The 19,514-nt window shown below is 43.2% G+C and overlaps 1 protein-coding gene across 1 annotated transcript; it reads left to right on the forward strand.

Annotated features, from left to right (window-relative positions):
• The first annotated feature begins 286 nt into the window (after positions 1 to 286).
• On the forward strand, positions 287 to 17,792 carry ulk1a (unc-51 like autophagy activating kinase 1a). The gene is made up of 28 exons (XM_030773782.1): positions 287 to 737; positions 1,008 to 1,100; positions 1,190 to 1,231; positions 4,120 to 4,152; positions 4,576 to 4,612; positions 6,873 to 7,046; positions 7,676 to 7,749; positions 7,968 to 8,069; positions 10,141 to 10,199; positions 10,662 to 10,744; positions 10,962 to 11,012; positions 11,176 to 11,264; positions 11,587 to 11,707; positions 11,850 to 11,907; positions 12,670 to 12,753; positions 13,298 to 13,408; positions 13,542 to 13,696; positions 13,850 to 13,915; positions 14,052 to 14,179; positions 14,355 to 14,539; positions 14,756 to 14,868; positions 15,160 to 15,288; positions 15,427 to 15,605; positions 15,831 to 16,006; positions 16,280 to 16,398; positions 16,655 to 16,812; positions 17,269 to 17,404; positions 17,514 to 17,792. The coding sequence occupies exons 1-28, from the start codon at positions 648 to 650 to the stop codon at positions 17,567 to 17,569; spliced, it is 2,901 nt and encodes a 966-aa protein (XP_030629642.1). The 5' UTR covers positions 287 to 647; the 3' UTR covers positions 17,570 to 17,792.
• Positions 17,793 to 19,514: the final 1,722 nt, after the last annotated feature.

The following is a 19,514-nucleotide window of genomic DNA, read 5'->3' on the forward strand; positions in this document are numbered from 1 at the left end:
AGTTGATTATTATGACTCCTAATACAAACAATATCTCCTTGAAATGTTATGTAAAATGTCTTATCATTATGGTGGTAAAGTTTTTAGGTGTTCTTTAAGTCGGAGCACTCACCTTGTAGACGCGCAACACAGAGGGCATAGATGCGCATGCGTCAAAAGCGAGCTATGAATATCCAGCATACGAGCTTTGTTTGGAATAAGAGACGGACGAATCAACATTGTCAGCATTTGGTGAAGGGTACTTAAGCATATTTAGTACATGCATATTACCTTAAAGACCAAAATCATTCTTGCTAACCAGGACCATCTAAAAGTTTTAGTAAACTTAGTCGCCATACTTTCAGTAACATTCGTTTGCGCTTGCGAGTCGTACCAAGATCTCGGTCCGAGTTTGTTAACAGGATAATGTCCTCGTTTTTAAGAGGAACCGTTTAAAAGGAGACAGTCTCCTCTTAACATAATAATTACAATGACTAAGGGGAGATCTTGTTCCGGCGAAAAACATCGCATGGGACGCGCAAAAGACAGGAAACTTTCTTGTACTGTGGAGTTCAACGGGGACAAATACAAGGTTCGCACAGACGAAACGACAACATCCTGATATCACCTGGGGAATTTATTTTGGGTTTTATTGGACGGTGTAATCGATGGAGACCGTTGGAAAATTCGAGTTCAGCAGGAAGGATTTGATTGGGCACGGTGCTTTTGCGGTGGTATTTAAAGGAAGGCATAAACAGGTAACCAAATTATGATCCCTTTCGCATGTTTTACGTGAATTGTGTTATAAACAGTTCGTTACATGTCAAAAAATATGGGACCGGCAAACCGTGCGCTGTCCCTTTAAGGCCTATTAGGCAGATAAACAATAAGAAAACATGAAACTATGTTGCAATCACAACTGGTATGTCATCATCTTTTTATCTTTTTTTCCCCCTTTTTACGAATGACAATATAATGATAATGTCTGAGAATGTTCTATTTTTTATATTTTTATTCTTTACCCCCAGAAACATGATTTCGAAGTCGCGGTGAAATGCATAAATAAGAAGAATTTAGCAAAATCCCAGACCCTCCTGGGGAAAGAGATTAAAATATTAAAGGTATAAATGATTCAAACTCATTTAAAAAGAGCATTTATTGTCTTATTCAGATTGCTTGATGATTCACTCTGCTTTGTTTTCCCTGTAAGGAGCTGAAACATGAGAATATAGTCGGTCTACTTGACTTCCAGGTATGTCACTGCTATTAGTTTAAACTTAGAATCATGGCGACACTTTACAGTTTCGTTTCACATTTCAGTGTTATTGATGAACTGAAAACAAGCACTCGTATGTTCGTTACAGAGTCTTTTGCGAGACCGACCTGTGTTTTATAAACACATTTCGGCCTGTATTCAGTCGGCCTTCCTGTTTAGAGACAGTTTTGTTAGGCATCAAGTTGTCGCATGGGCCAGTGTTGACGTTTCGATCGCGCGCCCTGATTGGTTAAAGCCATTTGCCTCTTGCTTTCGTAATGTCAGTGAGTGTGTTTAAAACTTTATGGACACACAGGGTGGGGCGAGCAGTTCTAATGAAAGCAGATGATTCATAACCGTATAACGTCGATGGTTTAATCGGTGTACCAACTTACATCAGCAACCCATTTCGATCCATCACTGCAAACATGTTTTTTCTTTTGTTGTTGTTGTTGTTGTTTTGACCAGTTTCAGAATATCTGAGTGTTTGGCAGGTTCATTCTAAGGTTCGTTGCTTCGTGCCTTTGCTTAACAGCAAAATTTTCTATCATTTTCAGATGTTACTGACAGAGCACAGTCACTGCCAGTACAATGTAATGACAGCCATCCAAAGAACAAGCATAACAATATGAATGCAAGTTGCAGGCAATCAGATAAAGCAACTTCATTGCCTGAGGGCGTACTGGCCCTGTTGTCTCTCTGAGGAAGTGTGAGTCTAGCTGTTGCAGCAGATGTTTCGCAGCAGTATGAGGTCCTGTGGGTGAATCCCAACTGTCTGAACAGAAGCTCTTCTCTCCCCTCTTAAGTTAATATCAAAACCAGTCAAAACATTATGAGCATAGAACATTACCCACACTTCCCCCACTGTCTTGTCAGTTACTTTGAGGAAGGGTGTGACATTGTTGATGTTGCTAGTTCTGCTCCAAAAGAGGAAGCCATCTTTAGACGCACCTTTCCAAAGGGGCTCTGAGAATACTACTCAACACAGGAGGCTTAAACTGTGTACTGCAGGCCTAATTCTCCTAAAGCTTAATACCCAGTGTCCAGTTATACCTCATTATTACCGTGTAATAAACCACCACCCATTCAGTTTATCTGTATTAGCAGTTAACGAATTCTCAGTTACAATAAACTGTCAGTTTGAGAGATAGTAACTGAAAATGCGGACAACGCAGTAGAATCTATCTAAAACATCAGACAAACGTAAAACATTTCTGAGCTAAAGAACTTAGCGGTAATGAGTTACTGTTCATACCGCCTTGTGGGCTATTGTCATAAGAGGAGACTGGGAGAGCGTAAAAGGAAGCCGGCGAGAGGACAGATGCCAGTCATTTAATCCTCTTTATGGCAGCGTATGGAGCAGGTGGTTGGTCAGTGCCATGCTCGCTGCTAAACAATAGCTAAACAAAGCTAAGCTAATACTGAGTCAGCAAAAAACCCTCTGGAGTTGCCCCATCCCCCTAATCCCACCCCCAGGCATACAAAACAGACCGGCTGTCTGCTCGTATCACAGAAATGAGCCTGATTAGATACCTGTAAAGTGATCATTTCCTTTTACTTTTGTTTGTGCTATTGAGGTTTTTTGTTGAGTCGCTTTTCATGGGTAATTTAACAGATATGCATTGTGTGGTAGAGTTAGGGAGAGTTCAAGCCTCTTTGGTCTTTCAGCGTTAGAATGTTGTTGATGACAGACATACTTTTTAATTGCCAAGTGCCTTAGTTTCAGTGAACACACAGATATACACACACACACACACACACACACACACACACACACACACACACACAGCCATATATTTGGATTAAGTCAAACTTAAACTCTATTCAGTAGTCAGTAGCTATGTGAGACAAGGCAAAGAGTTATGCATTGTGAATGTAGTGCTTTCTTTGCTTGAGTCGAATGACAGCTAAACGTATTTGAAAAACTGTACACAGTTTGACAAATACTTCTTGTGCTTGGCACATTCACTGTTATTGTTTATGGTCCGTTGGTCTCCATGGAGACAAACTTGAGTGTTCCGTCTCTGGCAGCCTGCTTTCTCATTTGTTTCACCTCTCTTCATCTGGCTCTATTTACATTAGACAAGGAACAATGTTCACAGTTTATCATGTGTTGTCAGAACCAAATGAAATGTCTCGACCTCTCGCCACATGAGTTATTAGGCATAATAGATCTAAAAATAATCTTAGGCATCAATGTTACGAACAGCTAACAAAAAATAACACAGGTTGCGCCCCTTCAAAGAAAATGCCTGATTCATTGATGTTTAGCCAGCAGAAATTCTCCCAAATCACACATCCCCTCGCTCACCTCCTCTCCCCCTCCGTTGCTAATTCCGTCAGCCAAGATTGGCAAGGCTCATTCCTATCAGTGTAATGGAAACTTGGATGACCTGAATTGGCTTCACTAAAGCGTTAACCCCCGGGATACAATGTTGCATAACAACCCGGGGCCAGGCCAGTGACCCCTGAAAGTACAGTCATAATAATTATAAAGCACTCTTTCATTTTCAATAAGACAGAACTCCACTGCAACAGTCAGCCAAACATCATCTTAATCTGCCGTCAACTGATAAATTGAACTCATGATAGTTGTATAAATTACCGTCATGTAGTATTGGAAGAGCTGTTTAAAGTGAGCAATGCTTCAACACATTCTGAAAATCTTTAGTCCATTTTTAAGGAGGACCTCTGCTTTGAGTCATTGGCGTTGAGTACTGCTGAGTGTTGCCTCCCTACTGTCCTCACATTTAAGGAGTTCTCACCTACACATTGTGTCTGACTGCTTGGAGTGGAGATAGACCACGCTTAGACACTTTATAAATGGGATGTTTGTAACTTTCTTCCTTTTTAACTCAGTTATGTCTCTGTTTTTTCCCGAACAGGAAATCGCGGGGTGTGTCTATCTGGTCATGGAGGTAAATTTACACACTGAGCTTTGTGTTACAGTTTACAGTGATGAGCACATGCACACGTGCGCGCACACACACACACACACACACACTCACACACACACACACACATACACACACTCCCTCCCTCTCCCTGTCCCCATCCCCAAACTCAGTCTTAGTCAGGGTCAAGCAAAGACCAAATTATGAATCAGCAGGATTATATTTAACACTGTGCTCCTGGGTTTTCATTAGTAATATAGTCTTAAAAAACAAACAAACAAAAAAAGGTAATACACAGCATTGCTTTAAACCAAGAGAATGTGCTGAACACCACACAATCAAACAACTTCTTTTTTTTTTTCCACTTGCCAAAACCTCTAAAGTTTTTGTTGTGTTCCACCTAAGCGTCTCATTGACGTCGATCTGTTCTCCTCTTTATTTCTGCAGTACTGCAATGGAGGGGACCTTGCTGAGTATCTGCACTGTGAGTATGTTTTACGTGGTTCCCATCTCCCGTAAAAAGGCCCATATAAAGCTTTTACCACCCAATGAAACTCCCATGTGTGTATACGAGGCTTAGTTGGTGTTTAAAGACTTGGTTGGACATCTCCTCTTGTCCGGTTCAACGTTTTTGACGGGGTAAGTTCAAAAAAATATGTCGCTGGATTTTGATTGGCCGAAACACTTTGGCTCCGTTACCGTTCCGCCTTAATCCAGCCAAACATGACCTGCAGTTCAGGAACATAAAAAACAACAACTGACTGTGAAAAAAAAAACCTCAAGCAGAGATGAAGCATTTAAATCATGTATTACGACCTAGAAGCGCAGCGACGAACCTTTTGACCCTGAATGTAAAAGGAAATATCAAGGGGAGAACTCTTAACTGATCCTGAAAGAAAAACCCACAAGTTGTGACATATGGCAGAAACAGTGTGTATAAACAGACACCTATAATGTGAGATTCTGACAGAGCCATTGTGAGCTCTTCTCAAATGCTAATGCTTTGTCTCCGTTGACACTGTATTCAAAGACTCCTTTCATGAGAACCTAGGGAAATATTAGGCAACAAATCTGTCACTGCTGGGCCTTGCAGCAAGAACTAGGTTAATATTCCGTTTCACTTACGAACGACTCATAAATTTCGAAGCCGACGGTTACTTCATTAAAGAAGCGAGACTTCTCTTCCCTTGAAATCGTGACATTTCCAAGTACAGTCTCGTATGAAATCTAACTCCGAAATGGAGCTTGCCGTTCGAATCGACCACTTGTTTACAACATTCGTTTGGTATGGTGCTACACACACACACACACACACACACACACACACACATGCTTAAGGAGATAGCTGTTTACTGAGATGAAACCGAATTTGACATTTTAAATGAAATCATGTGAAAGTCCAATAAGGAAAAGAAAAAGAAAATAAACAGTTGCTTATCCCAGGTTCAAGAGGTCAAAGTCTTAACTCGCAATACATTGGTGCCAGGTCGACTGAAGTGCAATTAGGGCTAATAGAGTGAAATTATGTCACTGTTCCAGAGAAGTAGGGGTCAAAAAGTGCCCTTATGAATGTAGGCCATGTAGTTACAGGAATTAGGGGCCAAAGTCTTAAAACTGTTTTCTGTTTCCACCTCACATTAAACTAAATCCCCTTGAAAAAAAAACCTTCCCCTCTTTCAAACCTAGAAAAAAAAAAAATGCAAACAAGCTCCCAAGTTCCCCTTATCCAAACATTACTCAGAAAGCTTTTTAGTGCTTTCTCTGAGAATAGCTTTCTCTCACACATGTGTTTCCAGAAATAGAGAGACATTTAAAAACGGTCTCATCCAGCCAAACAAAAGGACTGTCGCACATGCAAATAACTCACACACACGTAGGCGTGCGCACACACACACACACACACACACATACAACACACATACACACACACACACACTCTCACTTTCTCTCTCTCCTTCTCACCCACCTACCCATCCTCACACACACGCACACACGCACCACACAATCACCGTTGACACACACACGTCTCAGGGTTACAATACCTTAGACTCGAACCGTTGAGATTCCTAGCTCAGCTATATTTACCTTGTTTGCATTTGCTGCTCTATTTTTAGCCGTAGCAGTCACGGCCCTGACCTCATTCTGTAGTCATGCCAGCCTTTCTGGAGGCCCCCTCCTCCCCCCCACCTCGCTCCTAACACCCCCCCCCCCCCCGTACCCCCTCGTCCCCCCTCCCCAAGGTGGCACGGCATGCTGTAGCAGAGGGCCAATCACGCCAGGCGAGGCTGGGCCGACCGCCTCACTGCGTCCACCTGTCTTGTCGCCTATCTCCACTTTCTCCTGAGGTGGAAAAATTTCTAAAATTAGAATTTCATAAGATTTGCGAGGGAGGTGGTGGTTTGGGGGGGGGGGGGCAGTCTAGTCTGAGCACAGGATAGTTTAATGTCGTTATTTCTATTCCAACAGGCAAAATTTTTATTTATACACGTATTTTATGTGTACGTAGTTATGTGTACATCTGTGTGTGTGTGTGTGTGTGTGTGTTTTCACAGTGTACTACTTAAGCACTCTACTTTTTCTCTCCCTGTCTGTCTTTCTCTCCCTGTCTGCCCCCCACCCCACCCATCCGTCTTTCTCTCTCTCTCTGTCTTTCTCCCATTGTCTGTCTTTCTCTCCCTGTCTGTCTTGCTTTCCCTGTCTGTCTTTCCTCCCCCTGTCTGTTTCCCTCTCCGTCTGTCCTGTAGCCAAGGGTTCTCTGAGTGAGGACACCATCCGGGCATTCCTGCAGCAGATTGCTGGAGCTATGAGTGTCCTGAGGGGTAAAGGCATCATCCACAGAGATCTGAAACCCCAGAACATCCTACTGTCCTACAGTACAGCCCGCAAGACTGGCTCCAGTAACATCTGCCTCAAGATCGGTCAGTCTGTGTGTGTGTGTGTGTGTGTCCGTGCCCTATAGCATAGACTAACAGGCCTCAAGATCAGTCAGTCAGTGAACGTTTGAGGGTCAGGGTTTGGTTGTGTGTGTGTGTGTGTGTGTGTGTGTGTGTGTGTGTGTGTCCGTGCCCTATAGTATAGACTAATAGGCCTCAAGATCAGTCGATCAGTGAAGGTGTGAGGGTCAGGGTTTGTGTGTGTGTGTGTGTGTGACAAACTGTTTGACAGCTGTTAGCATCATTAACAGCTTGTTTTTTTGGTTTTTTTGGGGGGGATGTTTCTGTTACTGTTATTTTGAAAGTCTCGCAACACTTGTTTTGTTTTTTTTTTTCCGCGGGTCATAACTCTCTGGTCGCCACGTTGTTCTGTTGACTTTTGAAGTATCAGATGAGCCACTGCACAGCTGTGCAAACACGAACAACCAAGAGGTCTTCACCCTCTGACTGCCCGCTTTGCTCCTCAAGAGAACAGCACCCGAAATAAAGCTACCAAATCCAATCAATCGGTCTAAATCAGGTTAAAGTAATCACAGGTTAACAAGTCTCTCTCTCTCTCTCTCTCTCTCTCTCTTTCTCTCTCTCTCCCTCTCTCCCTCTCTCTCTCTCTGTAGCTGACTTTGGCTTTGCTCGATATCTACAGGATAACACAATGGCTGCCACTCTCTGTGGGTCTCCGATGTATATGGTACGTGTTTTCTCACTGTTACAAACAGAGTTAAGCTTTAATAACACTTGCTCTCACGGAGCGCCGTCGGAGGCCTTCACTGTTCTCATCTGTAATATAGTTTATAGTTTATAGTTTACATTGTTTATAGTTCAGTGTCATTTGGAGTATGAACCATAATCTGTCTGCATGAGGGCTGGGAAGGGACAAGAGCTGACTCATCTTCTCACCTTGTCCAGGCCCCTGAAGTCATCATGTCTCAGAACTACGATGCCAAAGCTGATCTGTGGAGCGTAGGGACCATCGTCTATCAGTGTTTGACCGGCAAAGCTCCCTTTCAGGTAAAACCACTACAGAGGACTCACAGAGACACACACACACGCACAAACAGACACGGACGCACACGCAAACACACACATGTTTACAATAAAGTGTCAATAAAGTAAAGGCATGGCGGTTGATATGTTTTGGTGGGTGGCGTGTTGATGATCTGAGATCGGGTTGAATTAAGTTCATGTATGCTTAAACAGGCTCCGTTGGCCGTTTGTGTTGACTCAGTTTAAATGTTGATCTTTCATCACAGGATTAGTGTCAGTGGTGTAACCCTGGCTTCATATTCAGACTTAACCAACTGTGTTGTTGTGTTCTCTAAGAGCGCAACGGTTAGCAAACTAAGTGGTTTGTAGGCCAAGAGGAATCTTAAGTACAATACATGAGACTCAAACTCAAACGCAGTCACATAATTAAAAAACTAAAACGTTTTTTCCCCCCCGAGTTGCCCGGAGGCCAGTCACGGATCATTCTGGAATAGCTTCATTATGAAAGACCAGCTGGAAATCACACTGGGCTATTTACGCTCACGGTCGGAAAAAGAGGATTGTGAAACTCTTTCTCCAGTATCCGATAAACATCTTGTATGTCCAAAAACGAACGCATCACAGCCCTTCAGTGTTGCCTGTGGTGTTTTTTTTGGCCCAAGTTGAATTTCTGCGAAAGGTACACAATGTGTCCACTTGTCGCGGGGGCGATCGTGTTTCCGAACGTGAACGCAATGAGATGTGACACCAACAGTCGAAGCGAAGTAAACATCCTCGCTCGAGCGGGTGCCACTATCACCGTAATGGTTGTCATGGGTTTGGCTTGGGGGGGGGGGGGGGGTGCAGAAGGAAAGCAATATTGTGTGATTCGTTTTACATGACAGCAACTGCAGTCACATTCATACAGGAGGAATGCCTCACATAGCTGAGGGGACTGTCAAGAATGCTTGGTTTTCACAAGCTCTTCTCTTGAATTCTCTTTCTCTAAACGCTAAGCTTTTTACAAAGCTGTCTTTGAACTTGGACCAAATGCTTCAGAGCAGGTCGAAACAATAAATGATAAAATTACATTACAGAAAAAAGGCTTTAAGTGGGTCTCACGTATTAGCTTTCGTGTTGTTGTGCGATACTGCCGCTTGCCAGATGAGAAATTTCCAGAACTTTCATTCAGGTTTCGGGGGGGAGGCAAAACAATCCTCTCTCCCCTTTTGTCAGTCCTTCAGTCTGTCTGAATTCTACTCATTGTAGATTTTATGGTTCCGCGTTCAGATTTATTGGACACTGTTACAAAGTGTCACATGACTGGTATTTAGGGGCAGTGACAGACCGGGTTGTTTATGATGGAAACCTGACTCTGCTCAGGCCCTGAGACGGGAGGCAACACTGCCAGAGAGCGAAGCCAAGCGTCCGCTAGAGGGTCACTGAGTTCTTACAGGACACTGGTCACACATAGCCGGTGTGTAATACTCTATGGCCTTTGACTTCATTTCGAGGTCTTTCGGCTTCATCTCACTGTGAGTTTTTGAATGTAGGCCGCAGTGTTGTGTTGCAATATTTTAAGGGAGTATTGGCCTAAAGGTAGTCTTTCATCTTTAGCTTTGTTCACCCTTGTCGACTCTAGTTTAAGATGATGTTCAAGTTCTAAGTCTTTACCTTAGGCGAAGAGAGAGAGAGAGAGAGAATTTTAACACAGAGTGCCACAGAGACATGGCAAATATGTTGTTTGGCTTCTGCATGGCTCTAAGGCACAGGCACGTGAACGTGACAGGAAAGCAAATGCCTACAGGAACTATGACAGCACGGCCAAAACCAGATACTGGAACATTGCTAACACGCTAGCAACACACGATAGTTCTAAAGCAGACCTATTGACATGAGTCATGCATCTTAACATGTTTTTCACATGCTGAACTCATCGAATGAGTGATGGTTGATACATTGCATATAGCGCGACCAATCACTGACTATGAAGTAACATAAGTAAGAAATGTTAGTCCAAGTTTAAGACTTTTTTTTGTGAATCAGACCTACATCTCCAACTCTCCCTCTCTCTCTCTCTCTCTCTATCTCTCTCTCTCTGTTTCTTTCCCCCCAGGCAAGTAGTCCTCAGGAGCTGCGGTTGCTCTATGAGAGACACCGTAACCTCAGTCCCAGGTAAGCCTTCCCTGGTGTCCTCACAGCCTCCTATCTCATCCAGTATAGTCACTGTTGATTATCACTTTCATTATCTCCACCCATGAAGTTCAGCAGGTGCATTTGTGTACGCTGCTGGACCATTTGTTGACTTATTGCTAAACCATTCAAGCTTTTAGACAGTGACTCAAACCACTCTCGCCTGGCATACGAATTTATGTTTGCTAACCCACGCATGCACACACACACACACATGTACACACACACACCTACACATGCACACACACACAACTTTTATCAGTTTGTCACGCTTTTATCAGTGTGCAAATACCCCTAATTATTTCCAGTATAAAACTCTCACTTTTCACATGACCATAAGTCCACTTACAAACTCACACTGTTTTATCATTGTCGCTGTACTTGTGATGGTTTTATCAGTGTATGGGCACACAATTACATACAGTGTAAAACTCATTTTCCCAGCATCCCACGGGAGACCTCTACCCACCTGAGGCAACTATTGCTTGGGCTCTTGCAGAGGAACCACAAGGACCGCATGGACTTTGGTCAGTACACACATACCCACACATATACGCGTGCGTGCACACACACAGACACACACACACAGAGAAACAGATGGAAAAGTATATATTGTGTATGTTGATTCAGGTGATCAAATTGGATATGTGTTCCATTTGATTTGATTGTAAATGAAAGAAAAAGTGCTTTTTCGCAGTGACTCCCTGTGAATGAATGTCGTTTTTATTTTTTTTTTACCCTTAGATGAGTTTTTCCACCATCCCTTCCTGGAGGCGAGCACATCCATAAAGAAATGTTAGTACTTCAAACCTAAAATACTTCAAGGCCCTTAATTGTCTTATTTCCTTTTAGCTAAAACTGTCTCAGTATGTTACCTTTTTGACACTCTTTCTCTCTCTGTCTCTCTCTCTCTTTCTCTCTCTGTCTCTCTCTCTCTCTCTCTCTCTTTCTCTCCCAGCTTCACCAGTGCCAATGCCCTCTTTTCCTGGCACGGGCTCTGGAAGTTCCAGCAGTAGTTCATCCACCTCCCATACCACCCCCACCCAGGTGTGACATTATGAAAAACACCAATAAAAGTAAAAATAAATATTCATTTTAACGCAGCGTTGGTGAGGCCTGGTCCTCAAAGTTCCAGACTCCTGCTGTTTGTTTACCTTAACACATAACCAGAGGCTAATTTCTACCTGAGAAATGGGTGCGTATGTTCTTCAGCCAATGAGACACATGGAGCAGTCGATACAGAGAAAACCCAGTAGGATTTACGACTAGAACTCCTGAGTTGAGCAACTCTCCTTTGAAGAAACAACCAGTATTTTGTACAAAACTAAAAAAAAAAAACCCTTTTCTTTTTTGCCTTTGTGTATGCTAGTCGGATGCTGAGCTTCAGAAGCCCCACCCCCTGCCCAAAGCCACGCCCTCCCCAGGTTCTCTGCTCAAAGACTCCTCTGGTGATACAGAGGACTTTGTAATGGTTCCAGCTCAGATTACAAGTAAGTACTGACCTTTTTTCTTTAAGCCCACATTTTGGAGTCAAGGTTCATGTTTAAGTGTTTGTTACAAAAACACGCATAGGGTACCAATGTAATCTCTACTGACACAGTTTTTTTTTTTTTTTTTTTTTCGTATTTATAGGTGATACCACTGAGAATGCTGGAGGACAGCCTATTCAGGACAGCCAGATGAACAGTGGGTAAGGGAAATGTTTTTGGTCAAGATCTCAGAGGGACTAATGGCATGCATTTCACACACGACAAGCTGAGTGAGATGAAGTGCTTGTAGCCTCTGCGGGATTGAGTGTGTTTGGTGTGTGTAGTGGAAAGATAGATAGATAGATAGATAGATAGATAGATAGATAGATAGATAGATAGATAGATAGATAGATAGATAGATAGACAGATAGATAGATAGATAGATAGATAGATAGATAGATAGATAGATAGATAGATTACTTTATTGATCCCCAAGGGGATATTGCGGTGTTACAACAGCAATTCACATCAATCACACAGCACACATAGCTTACACCAAGACACACAATGAGCTATGTAAACACCACCGTACTTACAATATACAAGAAAATACAATATAAAAAAACGCAACAGAAAACACAAGAAATTACAAAAAACACAGCCGTCGGCTGGAGCTGCTGTAACTGGCCTCTACTTAGCATGGCGCCATGTTTGTTTATGAGGTGTGTCATATGGAATCTTGCTGACTTTGCCCTACTGGTCCACTGACCTTTTGACTTTTTGACCTGCCCGTTTGTTTATGGCTGTTGTTGCTGCAGCACATTCCGGCCTTGTCCGTGTGCGTGCGTGCGTGTGTCGTGTCAGAATGTGTGTGTGTGACTGACGTTTTGATTTACACGCTCATGTTAAACATTCCAGTCTGATTGGCCTATTGATGCGAAGATCTGCTGCTTTGTTGTGGTTTATCCTCCTGCTGTGAACAGGAATTTCCTGCTGGGTCCTAATGCCTGTGTGGGTCAAACTCCTCCCCCATCACCATCACTGCGTGCTTCCCCCAGCCCTGCCAGGTAAAATGCGTGTGTGTGTGTGTGTGTGTGTTTCTAGATATGTAATATATAACGTTGCTGGTAGCTAAGTGTAAACAGAATAGTCTTTTCTCCATAGTGTCTCTTCGATATAGCTTTGGCATGGTGTTTTATTGAAACCCACATAAGGAGACATTTAGTCTGTAAAACAGACCGTCTTTCCAGGGATTCATAGGTTAAACCCTGGTTATGGGACTCTGTAAGAATAGAGCTCTTATGTATAGCAGGCAGTTTAAACCCAGGCGGACCGTAGCCAACAGTCTTATCCCAGTCTCTGTGACTGCTCTGTGTCTCTGTCCGCTGGGCCTGTCCTGTTACCACAGAAACCAGGAACGTTTTTGATCCACAGAGTTCAAGGGTCACTGAGGAACATATGTTCTTTACGAGGTGTGGGGAGAGTGTGCGTTAGTTATTCACACCAAGGCATAGATACCTTCACCCTTCACCTCTCATGTTTCTCTCACTTTCTCCCTCCCTTTCTCACTCTGTCTCTCACTCTCTCTCTCTCTCTCTCTCTCTCTCTCAGTAGGCCTGTGGAGTGCTGTGGCAGTAGCTATAGTCAGTCTGTACCAGTCCCTGTGCCAACACAAATCCACAACTATCACAGACTGGAACAGAACCTGCAGTGCTCCCCCAGGTGTGTTTTTCTTTGCCCCACCCCCGTCCCCCTCCCCCTGTAAAAATCAGCTGTGTTAAATATAGAAGTTTGATTCTCATCTGATCCTTCCTGTTAGCATGGCTTGCTTTATGTTGGACTTCCTTTGATTTAGGACTCCATTACCCATGGATCACTACTGCGGTGGAGGTTTTCCTGGAAGCGGGCGTACTAGGGGCTCTCCCCCTAGTCTTACCGATGCAGGAGCAGGATACACCCATCGTAGAATGTCCACAGGGGGGTCCAGGCCAATCCAGTGCTCCCCGCGGGGTAAGGAGCCAAAACGATTGGACAACGTGTAACGTTTTAGTGAAGATCACTTAGAGATGGTGCTGAGTAGAGTGTAATATAACGTATTAGAAAAGACAGCTTTGATTTTTTTTTTTTTTTTTCACTTTTACTCCCTTTGTTGTTTTCTCACAGTTGGCACAATCCCCGAGATGCCCGACCAGTCGGAACCACAGGGTACCCTGACAGAACAAGGCTCAGGTAACTGGAACCGGCTGAGTGTTATTGGCCTGTTTTGGACACGTAATGTTGAATCCAATCGAATAACCTGCAACAGTTATTATTATCTCACCGCCTGTCTCTCTCTCTCTCTTTCTCTCTCTCTGGCCCTTGTCAGATGACTGTTCAGAATATCAACAGCGTGAAGTTTCTCCGACGCCATACAGTGACCTCTGCGCCATGGAGATGACCCCGGCCTGCAGTCAAAGGACCCAAAGGCAGAGTCCCGACCCTACTCCACCCAAAGTTAGTCCCAAAACTAACATGTGCTCATAGCTCATATTCTCATATTACCATTTCCCAACGTAACAGAATAACCCAGAAGATTATTAAACAGTGGCCTAACATGTTGCGTCATGTCTTCTGTATCATAGTCCGTCATCTGCGTCTAAAATATTTCTGTTTTTGTTTTTTTTTTCAGTATGGTCACTTAAGGAGACACAGCACCCAGACTATGGGTACCATGTTCCCCCAGCAGGGGATGGCACAGATGTCCGTACGCACCAACACCGTGCCCAACCTGAGCGACCTGACGCACGGGTCGGGAACCTTGCCTAACATACCCGCAAGCAGGGAGGCTGCCAAGAGGAGAGGTTCTGTGAAAAGGTGGGAACTGCCTTCTGAAACAGGAAGAGGGCAGCAAACGCTCGAAGCCTTGAACTGTTTCATTCGCGGTTATGTCATACTGTTGGCTTTATTTGTTTGTTGGTTTTGTTTGTTTTGCAGATCATTGAATTCAGACGGTTTCTGGTATTTTGCTGTTGAAGGCTGTCCATGCCAGCGTGTATTGTGTCATATCGGTTTTGTCTGTCTGTTTCGCAGGTCGTTGAGTACGGGGCGGCTATCTGATATGCTTCTGAAGGCTGTGTTTGGAGCACAGCTAGACAGAGGCAGCTCTGAAAGTCTGAACACAGAAAAACCCATGGAGACCACAGGTGACTATGCTCTACTGTATTTTGTGATGGCATCTCTTTGCTTCCTGAGTCTAGCTTTACACGCAACACGTTCACACGTTTGTGCACGTACATGCACTTAAGCTTTTTGTTTTGCATTAGTAGTTTACCTACACCCTAAATTCATTGAATTCTCTCATGGTATCAGACAAAAGAGTGTTTTTTTTTGTTTGACTGTTTTTTTTGGGGGGGGGGGGTTTACAAAAAAAACTCCCTTACCTTCAGCATTAGTGAAAATTCTTCAATTCTTTCTGTTACGCTTTGGTTCTCTAGCGTCCCCTGGTGGTAGTGAGGTACGAGGGGAGAGGGTCTCAGGCAGCCCTGTGGGTGTGATGTTCACTCTAGGCTCCTCCCCCTATGAGAACATGCCTCCTCATGCAAGCAGACCTAGAAGGTTCTCCGGTGAGCTCTCTCTAACTGCTGTAACATCATAACAATGAAACTCAGTGAGAGTCTAACACATATAAATCCTCCTACATATTCCGCCTTTGTCTTCCTATGTAATAAGATGTAATGAAAACATATTTTCTCCTGTCTTAGAGGGCTCCTACAGTCCCTGTAGTCACGGCTGGCTGTGCAGCCGTCCGTTAGGGGCACAGGGACTGGTTTATGGTTCACCTGACAACCAGCGCTACGGTTACATCGACACCATGGCAACAAATTTGCATGGAGATGTGGCCTTCGAACCTCCAGAACTGCCCGAGGAGACACTTATGGAGGTGTGGATGTTGGTTTTGCATTTTAGCAATGCTGTAGAAAGAATTTTGTTCTGCGGTTTCCTATAATCTATCATAGCCAATTTAAGTACTGTTTGACTCTTGTGAGCAAAATTGGCCTAGAGCATTTAAATAGCTGTAACACATTTAATGGTAAGTTTCATGTTCTCATCCAACCAGAAGTGACTTAGTCTTTTTTTTTTTTTTTTTTTTTTTATCCAATCACAGCAGGGACACACAGACATGCTTGGCCATCTGCGCTTCACCCTGGCCTTTACCCATTGTGTGATGGAAATTGCCAGAGCAAAGGATTGTGGTATCGAGCGGAGTGAAACCCCAGACGCCTCCTTCCTGGAGCAGAGCGTGGTCGCTGACCAGATCAGCCAGCTTAGCCGAGAGTGGGGGTAAGAACACCCTCGTTTAGGAGTTTAACATTACCTTATGGAGTCATGAGACGTTCGGTTACACAGTGAACGAATTACGAATGAATTATTTTTTATTTAATTTATGAGTTTTCCATTATGGAAACGGTCAAAAGTTATTCAGTAGTGTTACATTGTATGAAGTATTTTTTAAGTTATTACGACTGTGACTATAAACTCATTTTTGACACTGAATGAAAAACATTAATTTACTTGTAATATATGTTTGATTGTGTGTGTGTGTGTGTTTTGCAGTTATGCAGAGCAGCTGGTACTATACATGAAGTGTGCTGAGCTGCTTTCGACAGCATTACAGACTGCAATGGAGAATATTAAACAGGGCAAACTCCACCCCTCCGGTTCCGTCAAACAAGGTAAAACATCTGCTCCGTTTTTTAACCTCCATCTACCCCGCCCAAAACCAAGGCAACAGACACAGCCCTCTATATAACCTTTCAATATCAATATCAGTGTAACCCCCCTGATAATGTCCGCTCTGTGATTCCGATATCAATATCAGTGTAACCCCCCCCCCCCCGATAATGTCCGCTGTGTGATTCCGATATCAATATCAGTGTAACCCCCCTGATAATGGCTGCTGTGTGATTTTCTGCCGTTGTCTCCCTGCAGTGGTGCGTAAACTCAACGAGCTGTATAAGGCGTGTGTGACGTCCTGTCGCTCACTCAACGTGCGTCTGCAGCTCTTCTTCTCCACCAAACAGAGACTGATGGACCGAATCAACAACATTACGGCCGAGAGACTCATCTACTCACACACGGTGCACATGGTACTTTACAGCTGTCCTTCAGTTATTCTTCCCCCACCCGACCACACACACACACATGCACACACACACACGCACACAGGCACACACACGCACACACACATGCACACACACGCACACGCACTCATGCACACACACATGTGCACACACACACGCACGCACGCACACACACACACACACGCACGCACACACACGCACGCACACACACGCACGCACGCACACACATGCACGCACGCACACACATGCACACACACACACACATGCACGCACGCACACACATGCACACATGCACGCACACACACACGCGCACACACACACACGCACACAGAAATTAAGACCAAATCTAATCAGCGTGTTTAGAATGAAGGGGTTGTTGAAGTGGCCTTATGGTTGTATGAAGTCTTTGTGATGGTTTGTCGGCCATGTGGGTGATGTCATGTGCTTGTGATGTACATTTAGGTTCAGTCTGCGGCTCTAGATGAGATGTTCCATCATGGAGAAGCCTCAGTCCAGAGATACCATAAAGCCCTACTGCTGATGGAAGGCCTGTCCTACATAATAACAGAACGGACAGACCTACATAACATTGAGAAGTGTGAGTACACAAACACACACACACAAACACACATACAAATACGTAGAATGAGTGAAACAATCACTAACATCGGGTAACATTACGTGTGTGTGTGTGTGTGTCTCTACAGGTAAGCAGTGTATTGAGCGGAGACTCTCCTCTCTTCAGGGCGGAGTCTGTGTTTGAGGCCTGAGGTGATAAACCCCTCTGTCTGTCACCCTCCCCATTTCCTTATTTGGATTGTTCTTCCATTTGACCCCGCCCCCCTTCTCCATTTTAAACCGCACCCCCTCCATCTCCTGCCACCTCAACCATCTCCTCACACAATAAGATCCACGAGACTGCAGGCCATTCTTGAGACAGGAAACACGAAATCGTTCTTGCACGGTCCCCACTCTTTTAACAAGTGAACATTGCATTTTTACAATGCCGACACTTGGATGGATATTACATTTTGACAATGGTCATACGTCACGCATACCGAAGTCCTTTTGCAAGTGCAAGTGTGACAGATTCTCTCAATATTGATAAAGGAAAGAAGGTTTTATATATTTATGAATATATAAGATGTATGGGATTGTTTAACTACTCTCTGATTGTTGAAGCACACATGCACTTTGTCACTGGAGTGCACTAGAGTGGCCAAAGCTCCAACATCCCACTGCCTTGAATCAAGCACCAACGGACAGTTATTCATATCAAGAGATGGCATTGAAGATGAAGAATGTTCTCAGAGGATAATTAGTTTTGTTTTTGCTGTACTATCGGATATGATCATATAGAGATCGCAGTGTGCTGTACAGAAAAGATGGTTCAACTGAAATATCAGATGCAAATAGCATCAAAAAAAAAAAAACAATAAAACAAAAACAAATCAAATTTCACGGATTTGGCAAAACATTACGAGTTCATGTGTGTTTCAGATAAAAATCTTGAGTTTATGTCCCTTTTTTTCTGAATAATCATGCATGTCATTGTAAAATCATACAGGAAAGATAGTTTTATTTGTGAACCATAGTGTCGCATACAAGTTTTTTGTTGTTGTTGTTGTTGTTTAAATATAGACTTTGGGTTGAACAATCAGAAAACTATTGACCAAATATTGCCAATTTTCAACAGACTTACTTCAAAAATGTGAGTGGTCTGTTGATTATCGTGCTCAATACTTGATTACTGTTAAATCCGTCATCCAGCACTATCCTCTGTGAGCGTCTCTCTGAGTCTAAAGCACACAGAGCAATAATCAAACACTTGAGATTTTTCTATTCTTTTAACATGTAGCAATGTCAGAGGTACTGGAAATGTTGAATGGAAAGTTATTACAGGGAGCCTGTGTTTTTCTCTCTCTCTCTTTTTTTTTTTTTTTTTTTTTTGTTTTGGCTGTACATTCAGATTGTATTCATGTACAATGCTAACTCTGAAGCACTTTAATAGAAATCAAAATGTTACCTGCATACCTGAATGGATCTACTGTATTTGAAGCCTTCCTTTGTTGATGCTAATTTCTCTTTACTGGGGGACGCTTCAGTGTCGTGTTTTAAGGAACAGTCGGTTTGGCTTTTTCTTTTTCGGAAAGGTAGCGCTTCCTTCTCTTACACGCCTTGCCTGCAAGATTTTGTTGTCTTTTGTTTGTATTTAAAGACAAAAGTATTCTGAAAAATTTTCGTGACCCAGTAGATTTTTTTTCGTAGCACAGTTGTTATTTTACAATGGTCTTGGTTTGGAGCTAATTTCAACGGCGAAGGGAAACAAGCATGTTTCGCCTTACGTTACATATTTGATTCGGTAGTAACGGTCTCTACCTTTTTTTCTTCTTCTTCTTTTTGTTTTTAATCAGTTTCCCCCTTCTTATCCGTTGAAGTTTGTTTTGAGTTTTAAACGGACTGCTTCAAATTTTCAGAGTTTATTGTCTGTGATTGCTTGATGTCTTGTGTATGTGCTGACCTGTTGGATGTGGAGAGAATGCAGGGTATGCTGTGTAAGCTATATAAGCAATTTTAAACAAATAGTTAAGAAAAAAAATGCTTTTGTAAATATATTGTCACAGTATTTATCATGATTGTGTTATTGTTTTTCTTTTTTCTTTTCTTTTCTTTTTTTGTTTTGTTCTCCATACAGAAAAGCCAAAATT

Source organism: Chanos chanos, chromosome 1 (assembly GCF_902362185.1).
Source record: "Chanos chanos chromosome 1, fChaCha1.1, whole genome shotgun sequence".
Taxonomy (NCBI): domain Eukaryota; kingdom Metazoa; phylum Chordata; class Actinopteri; order Gonorynchiformes; family Chanidae; genus Chanos; species Chanos chanos.

Coding starts and splice junctions, on each gene's coding strand:
- ulk1a (XM_030773782.1), top strand. CDS start 648: ATGGAGACCGTTGGAAAATTCGAGTTCAGCAGGAAGGATTTGATTGGG. Junction 1,101..1,189: donor AAGAGATTAAAATATTAAAG/GTATAAATGATT, acceptor TTTCCCTGTAAG/GAGCTGAAACATGAGAATAT. Junction 14,180..14,354: donor CCGACCCTACTCCACCCAAA/GTTAGTCCCAAA, acceptor TTTTTTTTTCAG/TATGGTCACTTAAGGAGACA.